General features: G+C 38.8%; 1 protein-coding gene across 21 annotated transcripts in view; it reads left to right on the top strand.

Moving 5' to 3' along the window:
• Window positions 1–12,551, top strand: part of ctbp2a (C-terminal binding protein 2a) — a 126,996-nt gene that overhangs the window by 54,101 nt on the left and 60,344 nt on the right. For 3 of the 21 annotated variants that reach the window (XM_087289468.1, XM_087289470.1, XM_087289469.1), the window contains exons 1-2: window positions 3,203–3,453; window positions 3,611–4,452. In XM_087289468.1, coding sequence (XP_087145594.1) covers window positions 3,308–3,453; window positions 3,611–4,452 — 988 coding nt within the window. In that variant the 5' untranslated portion in view covers window positions 3,203–3,307. 21 annotated transcript variants of the gene reach the window in all.

Genomic DNA, 12,551 nt, shown 5'->3' with positions numbered 1-12,551 from the left:
TCTTTAGATATTCGATTGAGATGTTGTTCCTGATTAATCAGGAATCCTATTAATTGGTCAACCTCTACTTTACGTGTGATCTGAGAATATTTTTTTTGGTATGTGTTTTGTATAACCTGGTTTTTGAAAACACACACCACAGGTCTTATTTATAAACATCACAAAACCAAGGCGGAAATGTGTGTGTAAACCACTTCCCATGCACAAGTTCTGATAAAAAACAAACTTGATGGGAGAATGTGTGCAGATGTAAGTAAACTTTTAAATAAACTTAACTTTACATTTACTTACACTTTTAAATTAACTTAAATACTGACTTACTGTAATTAAACCACTTTAAATTGTCGTATGAGCCCTAATTATTATAACATAAATACATTTATTCTGGTGTATGGTCACTTTTAGGAAGGTTTCTGTGCCATTTATATAAATCAGACCTCAGGAAACTGTTGTATTATTTGCAATCTGGAAATGCTCATGCATACATGCATTGCTGATTCTGAACAACAAGCTTGAAAAGCCTTAGTCAAACTCCTGCCATAGCTGTAATACAAGGCATCACATGGTGTGTTAGAAGAAAAAAGATCAAAACAGAGCTGCAAGTCACTTTAAAACTGTCCAAATCTCCAGATTCGATCAAGATGCAGAATGCATCACGATGACAATAGATAGTCTGAAAATATGCCCTATTAATTTGATCCTCGCAAGTCTCTCTCTGTTGCTCTCTCTCCATCTCCCCTCTCTCTGGTGTTTGTGGGGGATCAGAGAGGATTTGGGTGGAGTGTTTTAGTGGCAGGTGGGCAAAATCTGTTCACAACAAAAAGCTTTTCCTAAACCAAAAACTTCAGTTTCAACCATGTTAACATTCACGCTGATGGAATGTTTTCCATGAAAGACATATTTGCAAGCCTTTAGATATTGTAGTTTGTATTTGATGTCCCAGATTTCCGGCTTCACCCCCTGTGGGTTTTATAATGCTTATCTTAATAACATAGGCATGCTTTCTCAGTGGGGAAGTGCACAACATGGGGCAATGGTTTCTTTGTTTATAGAATAAATGTCTTCATTGTATATTAAGGGGGCGGTCCACCCCAAAAATTACTATTCTTTCATAATATAGTAATAAATTCATAGCTGTATGCATTTGTGTTCTTGTTAATAAGGCAACATAATTTTTGAGAAATGCTGTTAAACTTTGTGCCTCATTGACTTTTATTATGTGGACAATAATCCACTGAAAAATTTGAAGTATTTCTTTTGTGTTTCAACAAAGAGTAATGTAATGGAGGTTTGGAGTGTGAGTAAATGAGACACTATCAGAAATATAGTTATAAAACAGTGTAAAACACCTTACAGGTGCACTTTGAAATCTTAATGGTACAATTTTTACCTTTTTTTGTACTCTAAGGTACATATTTATAATAATTAATATATTAATAATATTTAGGAATTAATATGTACATTTTAAGGTACAAAACTTTGCCTTTTGGAAAAAGTACTACCCTAGTGGCAGGTTTTGTACCTTTATTTCATACATTTTTGGGTAAAATGTCTCTTTAGAGATCAATTAAGACTATTAGAGTGGTTCTGACATCTTAAGAAATGTCAGAAATACAGCATGTTATAAATGTTTCCCAAAAGCTGTTCAATTTGCATCTGATCTGGGGTGCAATTCCGAAAGCCATCGTTTGCCAACTAAGGTCACAAGTTCCTTTGTTACAAACATAGTTTGTTGACTTGGCATTTCCCAAATCCATCGTTCTAACGAACATTCGCAAACTGCATCGCAAACTTGTATGCTTGCAACTACACCACTGGAGCTGCAGTTAGAAACATAGTTCCGGGGTGTGTTCTAATTCCAGTTACTCCCCCTATGCCCTATTCATTTAGAACATTCTAACATTTAAACTTGGAATTATTAAAAAAGGCTTTGAAGTCGTCACTCTTAGGTGTAATTTGCTTTTAAAGTATTTTTGCAGTTTTAGCCATCTTCATTTATCAATTGTGCTCCCTTCGCAGTGCCCTCTGAAAGCATTGATGTAATTTGGAACACAGCCGTGGCTCATGATGAAAGCTGTAGGTGACCTATTTTTTAAAAGCGGAATTTATTCTTTTATTAGGAATTAAGTTACGTCTTCAACACTTACGAAAACAAAAAACATAGCATACGTTAATGCTTTTAATTTATAGTAGGTTATTTATTAAGTCTCTGTACTGTATGTTTCATTTCCTAATAAATAATAAATATTAAATTTCATTTCTTAATAAATAGCCTCGTTAATGTATTTATTTATATGATTTACATATGATAATAGAATACGTGTTGGCTTCTGTAAGTGATTTTATGTTTTATTTATGTTTATAATTAACATGGTTCAAACGATGGACCTATGACAGGAAAAACTACTGGCTTTTGGAAACACTCTTCACCACATCGTTCTTTTCCCAAAAGATGAATTGTACTATGATAGTTCAGCCGCGAATTACATCGTTGTTTGGGAAACGCACCCCTGATTGGTTTTGTAATTAAGCAGATTTTTTTTGTTGTTTTGTTCAGCAGTATTGTAATCCCGAAGCTTTGTGACCTCATTGTTGGTCTGTATGTGAAGGCAGTGGTTCATATAGCTGTGCTGGTGTTAGCTCGGGTCATAACGCAGTAGATGAGGGGTGATGCTGGATCTCTTCATTTGCCGAGCTCTGCAGGCATTGCTGGCCCATCATAGGATTATTGTTCAATCAGGATTTGACGTTTCCTGACAGTGCTACATGATTTTGCCCTGCTGCATTAGATCTGTATTAGTTTCACTGGCCCGCCTCTTGGGGCCCACCTCTTGGAATCAAGCAAAGACCTTCAGCTCAGTGCCAGCTGGCCAGGCCTTTGAAAGACTTACAGACCACCTTGAGCACTGGCATATTCAGGTAAGTGTGTCCATGGCATCATGTGTTCCCATTTGAAGGGATTTCATTGTGTTCATTATCATCAGGGACAGATTTTTTTTGTTGTATGTGTTTGCTTGTGACGTCACGAGGGAGAAGAGTGGATTTAAGCTGGCTTTATTTGGTCTGTAATCCCTCATAGCAATCTGAACGAGTAAAATGTTCAGAGTTGGAGAGGATCAGCCTCGCTGGATTATCACAAGCCCCTGCCTCCCCCACGCCATCCCTCCCCTTGTTAAAATTTTCCTTCCTGTCTCTGTTTTCTCTCTTTTTCTTTCCCCTCCATCTATTCACGCTTGTCGCTTTGCATTGCCACAATGGAGTAGTCAGGCAGGCTTCACCTACCTACCAGCGTTATTTGTGAGAGTGCATGGTGTCCTCTTTCCTGCTTCCATCACCACCAGCAGTATTCCCCAGATTAATTATTCAGCGATCACCAAGCGAGAGGAGCCATTTGATAGCCAGACCTTTCCACTGTGATAGAGACGGGACACAGAAATTACTACTGGACCTCAGGTGAAAAGCAATATCTTCTGTTTTGTATATCTTTTTTCGTTCACCCTCCTTCCTTACACCACTTGACATCAGCCTGCATCTAGAAATTTAAAGGAAAACATCTCTTACTTTTCTTCCCTGTGAGTAAGGTATATCTTTTCCTCATGTTGATCTCCAGTAAGCAGTTGCCGATCGGCCGATCCCAGAGCTGGGACACGCTGGGTGGGAATGAGGGTCATTGGGAGCGCAGTGACAGTGTTTACGAGCAGCAGGCCCGGATGGCTGGTCGACGCAACTCGCTGAGCTACGGAGCGGATGCAGGAGGGGGATGGTATGAACCAGCGCCTGGAGTGCGTCCTCCTGACCTCGATTTGAAACGGGAGCCAGAAGCCTACCAGGAATCTCTTTATAACCAAGGCTATTTGGATCGCCCGGACCCCCGTAACATAAGAAAGAGCTCCGTTCCTGAGTTGAACAGCCATTATGACCGACCACCAATAGCTCATCGTGGGACCATGCCACCCCATGACTATTATCAGCAAGACCCAGGCATGCCATCCCGGCCAACAGAGGGTTTCTATCGTGGCGAACAGCCTCATTCTCTGAATAGGTCATCTTCACATTATGGGATGATGGCAGGTCCTCGTCAGATTTGGGAGCAGGGCTCAGGAGGTCGTCCTGGTTCTGTTGCCCCAACACCTGGTGTACCTCCTCCCCCACCTCCAACTGTTCATGACATGGGTCGTATTTACCGAGACCCGATGCTGTCTGGACCCCTACCTGCAACTCCTGGCACCAAAATGATGCATGAAGGACAGCGCATTCCAAGCAGAGCGCAATCTCCGGCTCGTTATATAATGGAGCCAAATTCTCCCCGTTACGCCGCTGAGCCTCCTGCCTCACTCACTAGCCATACAGTCTACAGTGATGTTAACGGAAGGCCAATTGATCCTCATCAGCCAACGGCCACATGCCTGGTGGTTGATCCAGTTGCTCAAGGAATGGATGGAACTTCCCGAGGTATGGTCATGCATCCGGAAAACCCCTCACCATACACCATACAGCAGCAACAGCAAGCCCAACAGCAGCAACAAATGCAACAGCAAATACAACAGCAACAAATGCAGCAGGTTCAGCCAGTGCAACAAATGCAGCAGGTTCAGCCAGTGCAACAAATGCAGCAGGTTCAGCCAGTGCAACAAATGCAGCAAGCTCAGCCAGTGCAACAAATGCAGCAAGCTCAGCCAGTGCAACAGATGCAACCAGTTCAGCCAGTGCAGCAAATGCAACCAGTACAGCAAGTTCAGCAGGTACCACAAGTTCAGCCAGTGCAGCAAGTTCCACATGTGCAACCTGTGGCATCCCCAAATCCTATCTACACACCAGTTCCCCCTGTTGCCCCTGCCCCAGTTACCACTCCAGGTGTGGCCGTTATTCCTGCTCCATTACCTCAGCTTCCTGCTCAGCCTCTCACTGCTGCTCCTCCTCCTTCTGTCCCTCAGACCCCAGTGGCTCCTGTAGACCCTAAAAAAAATGCAGACCCTGAGTTTCTGGCATTGTTGCATAAAGAGGGCCTCTCGGAAAGCACCATCAATTCTCTACTGCAGCAGGGCTTTGACTCCACTGCAATGTTGGCCGTTATGGAGGAAAATGATGTGCGTTCAGTTGCCCCCAACTTGGGCCAAGCCAGGGTTCTCTCTCGTGTTGTGCTTTGCTGCAAACGACCACCTGAAATTGTACCTGCTACCCCCCTGCATCCCAGCGCTCCAGCCCGCGGCAGATCCAACAGCTTCAGCCATCGCAGTGACATCTACGTGCACCAGCCACCACCCTTGACTCCAGGCTTGGAGTCGCAGTATATCCAGCCACCCTCTACCCCCATGCAGACTATGTCTCCGAGAATTGGTGATGGCTACAGTCGCAGACCCAGCAGTGCTCCCTCCCAGCAGCTTCTTGAGACCAGTGGGTATCCTGGACCCAGGGTTTCCGGGGTATACAGTGGTGCTATGGTTCCTGTCCAACCTCGACCATTGTCAGGTTACAATCCACATTCTGGATTACCTGTGACTGCAATGTCCCAACAGGTTGCCATTCCAGCACATTTACCAGGAATACAACAACAAATGGCAGCTTTGCCACCCCAAATTCATGCAATGCCATTGCCAGCTCTATCTGCAGTTCCCCAGTCAATGACTGTACCTGCTTTGGCACCCCAGCAAGCCCCGAAAGCATACACCACCAACTATACCGTACCAATGGAGTTAATGAAGAGGGATCGAAGCTTGGCTACAATGTCACCCATGCCCAGTCCCCATTTAGGCCCACAAGTAATGCGCAAAGCTGGAGTGTCCTCAGATGGAGCCCTAGTACCCATTGGAGGTGCCGTTCCAGGCCAAAATATGAACCTGGCTAATCAGAAGCTGAGCCGGCGTACTGGACCTCCGGTCATTGTCTCCACTATGGCATCACCAGACACAAGTAAATCAAAGCCCTCTTGCATTACCTTCTTCGTGCTCTCCTTTTTCTCCTTCCCACCCCCTCCAGTGCTTCAGTTCCTAACTCTCTGTGTCAGAGCGAGCATGTGTGAATTGAGGTTAATTGATTCAAGTTATATTCTTTCTCTTTGAACTCCGCTTTTTCAGAAGTGCTACACAGAGAAACCTCCTTTGAAGAATAAACAATGCTGTTTGTTTTTCGCTGAAATCGTAATGAATTGAGTTGGTAATGATGTTCCTAAACATCTAGTACTGCGATATCATCCCTCTGTCTCATGTTGAACAAGGCTGAACATATTTTATTTACTCCCTCAGATCAAAGGAACTGCTTTCGCTTTGTTTTGTGCCAGATCAGGTGCAGCTTTCATTGCAAAAAGAGTTAGACAGAATGGAAATTCTGGCATATAAATACATATAGTCATTCATCGTCATCTTTTAAACCACAGAATTACACACCACCAAAGATTGTACTTTTGCATGTCTGGCACAGATGCTCATTTAAGAGTACATTTCCTTTATTTTGTGATGAGTGGTGTAATAAACTGTGCTAGAATGTCCAAATGTGTTTTCTTTTTGTCTTGTGGTTCACTGGCCTGCACTCCGTCACATTTCTGCAGAATTAGTCATTATCTGCTTCAGGGTGTTGGTGACTGCTAGATTGTACTCAGTACTACACTGCGTTATGTCATGTGTGTTTTGCATTAGGTGTATCTCAATGTATTTAGAGTGGCATGCTGTGTTTTTTTATTTTCACAGTTTGTCTTTGCTAGTTTGAACCTCTGTCACTATCTGCCTGTCGCAGCTGATCTGTTTGACTGAGATACTGTGAGTGAAGTGTAGGCTGTCAGTTAGCGGTAGAGCCCCTTGATGCATGTTTGATGTGAGATGTCACTTTGAGCCTTATACAGGCAAGATCAGAATGATAGACTGGACTGTTACAGGGAGAGAGTGACAGTTCCCGCTTTTTGCCAGCCACAAACTTCAATGGCAAATGTTACATTTGTGGAATAATAACTGAGAATGTCGTTGATTCATATACTGTTGAGTGACATTATTAACATTGCAATTTATTTTTATATTTTACCTTCAAAGCTTAATTCTGAAACACTTTACACTTAAGAAATACAAGCATAGCAGAGAAATCTATTATGCAGAGGTTAAATGTTATGTATATATAAAATAAAACAAGTCAGAAACATATAAACTGATCAATTATTAATAGAAAATGTAAAAATGTGAATATAAAACTAATAAAAAAAATCACCTCACAAATAGGCGATAAAATAAAGAAGTGACTCTTCAGGGATACTTTAAATTCTTTAAAAGACTATCCATGCCTAATATAATAAAGGAGTGAATTTGAGCTAAATTATTATTATTATTATTATTATTATTATAAAATGCAAAAATGTCTTCTCATTATTATAATGTGAAATAAAATTAATTCAAAAGACAATATACATAAAAGTACTGTTTGTCAAGCTTTAAAAAAAAACAAAATAATACAGTAATTGATAACCCTTAAAAATAATTTTCCTATAGTTAAGGTTAGTTATTGTATAATGTAACTGTATCATATTAGGAGAGATAACGATGTATATATATATGTGTGTGTGTGTGTGTGTGTGTGTGTGTGTGTGTGTGTGTGTGTGTGTGTGTGTGTGTGTGTGTGTGTGTATATTTATACGCACACAAATTCACAAATAACATTAAAGTAATTTTTTTATGACATTTATGTTTCACCTGTAATTGGACATTTTAGGACATTTAACAATATATATAATAGGACAATTTACCTTTTTAACATCAAATTACAGAATCTAAATAACCCTAATGATGATCAGTTTTTGAAAGTGTTCATGGCTATTTGCATTATTGTGCTGTTACATAATCAGTGGCAAAAAATGATCTCAAAATGACAATAATATTGCAATTTCTGTGACAAATTATCACACAACAAAACTTCCTTATCGTGACAGGCCTAATGTTAACAAGCACAATATTGGATTTTAATAATGCATTAGCAAATTATGAACTGATTATGAATATGAACTGATGAATGATTAAATAAATGCTGTACAAGTGTTCTTAGTTTGCATTAGTGATTACAATAACTAATGCAATCTTATTATAAAGTGTGACCATTTAATTCAATCAAAAGCACATTTGAGTTTAACTAAAAGTCCAAATGCATTTGTTAAATTTTAGAGTGCATTAGCAAGACAAATTGTTCACGATGCATCTGACATGTTTATGCATAATTGTGTTTTTTTTTTTTGGATGCTACACAAATTGTGTTGCATTTCTGTGTTTAATTCCTCTCAGTGCAGCTGCTGTAAAAGACTGTTTCCAGCTCACATTGGCTGATGTAAAACGATGACCAATGGCTGCTCTGAGGGGGGAGGTGCAGCAGTGCAGAGAGTTTTAGAGCCGAAATGGAGATGCAGTGTCAAACCCCGGCAGGAAATTAAACAACACATCACCATAGTCAGGCTAATCACATTGTGGTGATAGTAATCAGAGTCTATGGATATGATTGGAGAGCCTCTGGGGTGGGAGAGAAATGAGAGAGCGGTGATGAACATTATTAAAGGATGACTGCTTTAGTCAGAGTGGATTCAGAGGAGGTGGGAAGCATGACCAAAATAATGGTGTGTAATTATGTGTAATGTTAATGATGAAATATTTATTTGCTCTTGGAAATTCAAGCAAAATGATTTAAATGTTGGGTAACTACACACTCAAAATATTAACTGATGAACTCAATTTAACCGAGGGCAGGATTTCCATTCAGTAAATTTGTTTAGCACCAACTAAAAAAAACTATTAGCACAGTTAAATGCATTTGAGTTGGATCAACATAAAAATTTATTTACATTTGAATATTTATTTAACTTATGGCCTGTTTGCACTGAGTAATATGGAACGGTACCGATTCTACCCTGTGCCTTGTAGTTTTACAAGCCTGTGTAATGTTTCCCCATTCAAACAGAATGCGGCGTTTCAAAGATAATCTATATAATCATTAAAATAATGTGTAAAAACAGTAAAAAAATCAATAGTTTAAAAATATTAAAGGATATTATGATAGGATGTAGTTCCGGAAACTTCCTACTTCTCTGCTTATCCGTCTGACTTTACGGTGGGTTTTCTTTGGACCCCCCCTTTCGCTTTAAAGAATATCACAACGGCAAACGCTGCGAATATAAAAGCCTCAGCCGTTTCGCGAGGTGCGCGATGCGGCGCCTGGCAAAAGTATAATTCTACATTAAAGCGCAAGTGCTTTTGCTTTCTCGCTTGTGCTCGCGTGCACGTCTATATTTGAAATAACGAACTTCGTGAGCTGATGATAATAATGTGCGTGTGATTATAGAAGTGTTTCTGACATCCGATCCTGTCAGAAAGGAACTAACGTGAGACTGATGCGATGAAAAAACAAAGGAGCAAATGATTTTTTCAGCTAGCATGCCATGTTTAACTATGATCATAACCTTTTGGACTATTATGAACTCTGAATGACAGAATTACTCTCTAACAGAGGTTACATGTGCTGCTGAAGATTATAGATACAGATGAGAGGTTTGCACTGACTGTATAGGCAATATGTTGTCTGGTGTTTTTAGAAGACTAAATGTTTGCTGTGTGTAGTTCTTCTGTAATTGGTAACATATCAGAGACTGTAAGGGTCTGCATGTGTTCATATATGTTGAATTTATTTATTTATTTCATATGATTGCAGACGTTACCGTAGGCTATTTCACACTGTCATTGCTCTGCAGTTATAATCAAATCATGTTAGGTTAGTAATGAACATTTGTACACAAGTATTTGTGTATAAAGTATCTGTTTTGTGAGAAGTGCTTCCTTATATGATATGTGAATGACTCATAGAGCTTTACTGTAGACATTTTCTCAAGTGAGAATGACATCGACTGAAACTTTGGTACCCTTTTACCAGTGGAAACCCAAGCCTGATAAAGGTTACCCGTACCGTACTGCACCACTCAGTGGAAACAGGCCATTAAACTGAAAAGTCTGAAATAATATCATGTATGTCTATTATGTACTGTACATTTCGATGTCTCTTAGTTTTATTTGAAGTTATCCTACATTAACTAAAAGAGCCATTTTAAGCATACTTCGTAAGTTAGAGTTAATTGAGACTGATCTCAGAACTCATTTTAGGATAGCTACTGCTCACTGCTCAAAGCAACAACCTGCATTTTTGCTAATAAAGCTGCCAACACCCAAAGCATGGCTGCTTCTGCAAGGTGGTAATCTAAAAACTCAAAGCATCACATAAAAATTGTCTAAATTTAAAAACTGAAGTGAAGATGAAACTTTAACAAGTCTTTTTTATTATCTTTAAACACCTAAGATTAATTTTATTGTCAGCATTTTCCACTTTTTTTATTCAATCCCACGCAAAACATGCTGGAAACTACAAATCCCCTTGCAAGGTAGTTGCACCAACACAATTCCTCCATGTTGTCCCAACACAAAACGCTTAAGGTAACTTAATGGTTTACAAATTTAAGTGGGCTGAACATAAAACAAATAAATTGGCCAAAGAAATGACAAACATTGTGTTGTTTCAACTCATTTCACACAGATATTTTGAACAGGCAGCAGTAATAATTTTTTTGAGCACATTAATAAAAATGATGTCTGCTGTTTGTTCAAACTACTTCCATACTGAAACCACAACTATTGAGTTTTTTAGGTGACAACTTAATTGTTTTATGTTCAATTCACTTAAATTTGTAAAAAAAAAAACAACTAATAAGTTAACTTAATTCCTTTATGTTGTCCAAACACAAATTGATTAAGATAAACAAATTTAAGTGGATTGAACTTAAAACCATTAAGTTGTCGCAATAAAACCTCAAGAATTGTGTTGATTGGGCTCATTTTAAATAAGCAGTTTGAATCTAGCATCAAAAGTACTTAGAAGTGTGTACTAAATCCTATTTTGGGATAAAGCACTACATTTAATACTTTCAAAATGAAAGTTCAGATCACCAGGTTGTTTGTAACGAATAAATCTGTCTTAAGCACAAGAAGCTTTACATTATATAATCCATCATCAAAAACATTTCCATCATGTCATGTTTTTTGAGTGTTTCTGAATCCGGAAGTATTTTACTAATCAGTTTTCCCCATCAGGAATTTTTAAAAAAGCCAGCATTAAAGCATTATGACTGCGCTAACCAGCTACAAGGTGAATTACAACATTACAAACTTTAAGTTTAACTTTTCAAGTATATAAAAATCAGACAAAAAAAAAGTATAAAACTGTAAATTTATTGGATATAATGAGTGAAAGAACTAAAATCCCAAAATGCACCATCAAATAAAAAATACCTAAGAAATAGATAATTATTCATATATCTACAGTAACTTTGCATTTCAAGTTTATTGCAAAATATGCAATATAAAATATGTGTAATATTTAAGCATTTTAAGAGCGTATAAGTAGAATAACTGATTATATCATGCACAGCGCTTAATGAGGGTGAGTGAAGCTAAAGATATCTTTGTTCGTTATTGGTGGGAGTTTTTCTGCATGGATTTTGCTATTAAAGTCCACATGAAATCAAAATGTACAATTTTTATTTAGCTAGCTTTATTTTTACAGAGGCTAAACAAGCACACAGACGCAGGGGAGAAAGACAGTGACTGTGTTTACATGGACATCAGTAATCGAATTATTTGCCAAATTATTAAATGGTGGACTTTAACTGCAGTTTGATACTTTCATTCAGGAACATTTCATTCATGGCCCTCATGACAACGAGATATTTGATTGGAGGAGCTGCTGGAAGCGTGTATTTTTAATGCAACGTTTGATACCGCACAGGGAATGAAAGGAAAAAAACCCTCCACATTTCTCGTTAACTTAGATGCACTTGGTAGGTAGCGTCAGAAAGTCGTGTGTGTGTAGACTATCCTCTAATAAAATGCGACAAAAATCCTGCACGATGGTAATAGATTGATTGCGGTGTTTACATTTTTACACTCATAGAGCTGCATTTACAGCAGATCTTTCAGTCTATAATATTGTAGTCATATTAACATACTGTAAACTTTAGTAACTTAGAAATCATTCGACTAAGGTATGTCTTTAAAGACTGAAAAAGTATTGCTGACCATATGAACAAACTTTGCCATCTGAATAAACATATAAAGACCACTGATCACACACTAACCAAATCTGTAGAGACAGGACAATCAACACCAACTGGAGCCGCGTCTTTATTAAAAGGAGACGAGCAGCAATTCTGGATTTCACCATTTCCAGATAAGAAAAGCTCTCGCGTAAAAAGTGTTCCTCAGACACGTATTTCTGTCGAGCGTTGCATGCACTGTAATCCACACGTGAGTCCAGCTGCGCTCTCATAGCGGGAAAATGAAAACAAAACCTTCGTTTCAGCACATTAATAAAAGCAACACTGACGACTCCATCTCCACTGAAGTATTTCCAAACAATTCTTGTTCTCCCGCTTTTTTTATTGGCAAGACAACATGTCGTCTCTGCCATCGAAAACAGGTAAACAGGTCTTGGAAGCTATCATGCATATTAATGAAGTTGCACCGCATACACAATAGAGTGAGCTGATTGGT

Source organism: Danio rerio, chromosome 17 (genome assembly GCF_052040795.2).
Source record: "Danio rerio strain M-AB ecotype USA chromosome 17, GRCz13ab, whole genome shotgun sequence".
Lineage (NCBI taxonomy): Eukaryota > Metazoa > Chordata > Actinopteri > Cypriniformes > Danionidae > Danio > Danio rerio.
The sequence above is the reverse complement of the archived record's forward strand: the minus strand, read 5'-3'. Positions and strand labels throughout refer to the sequence as shown.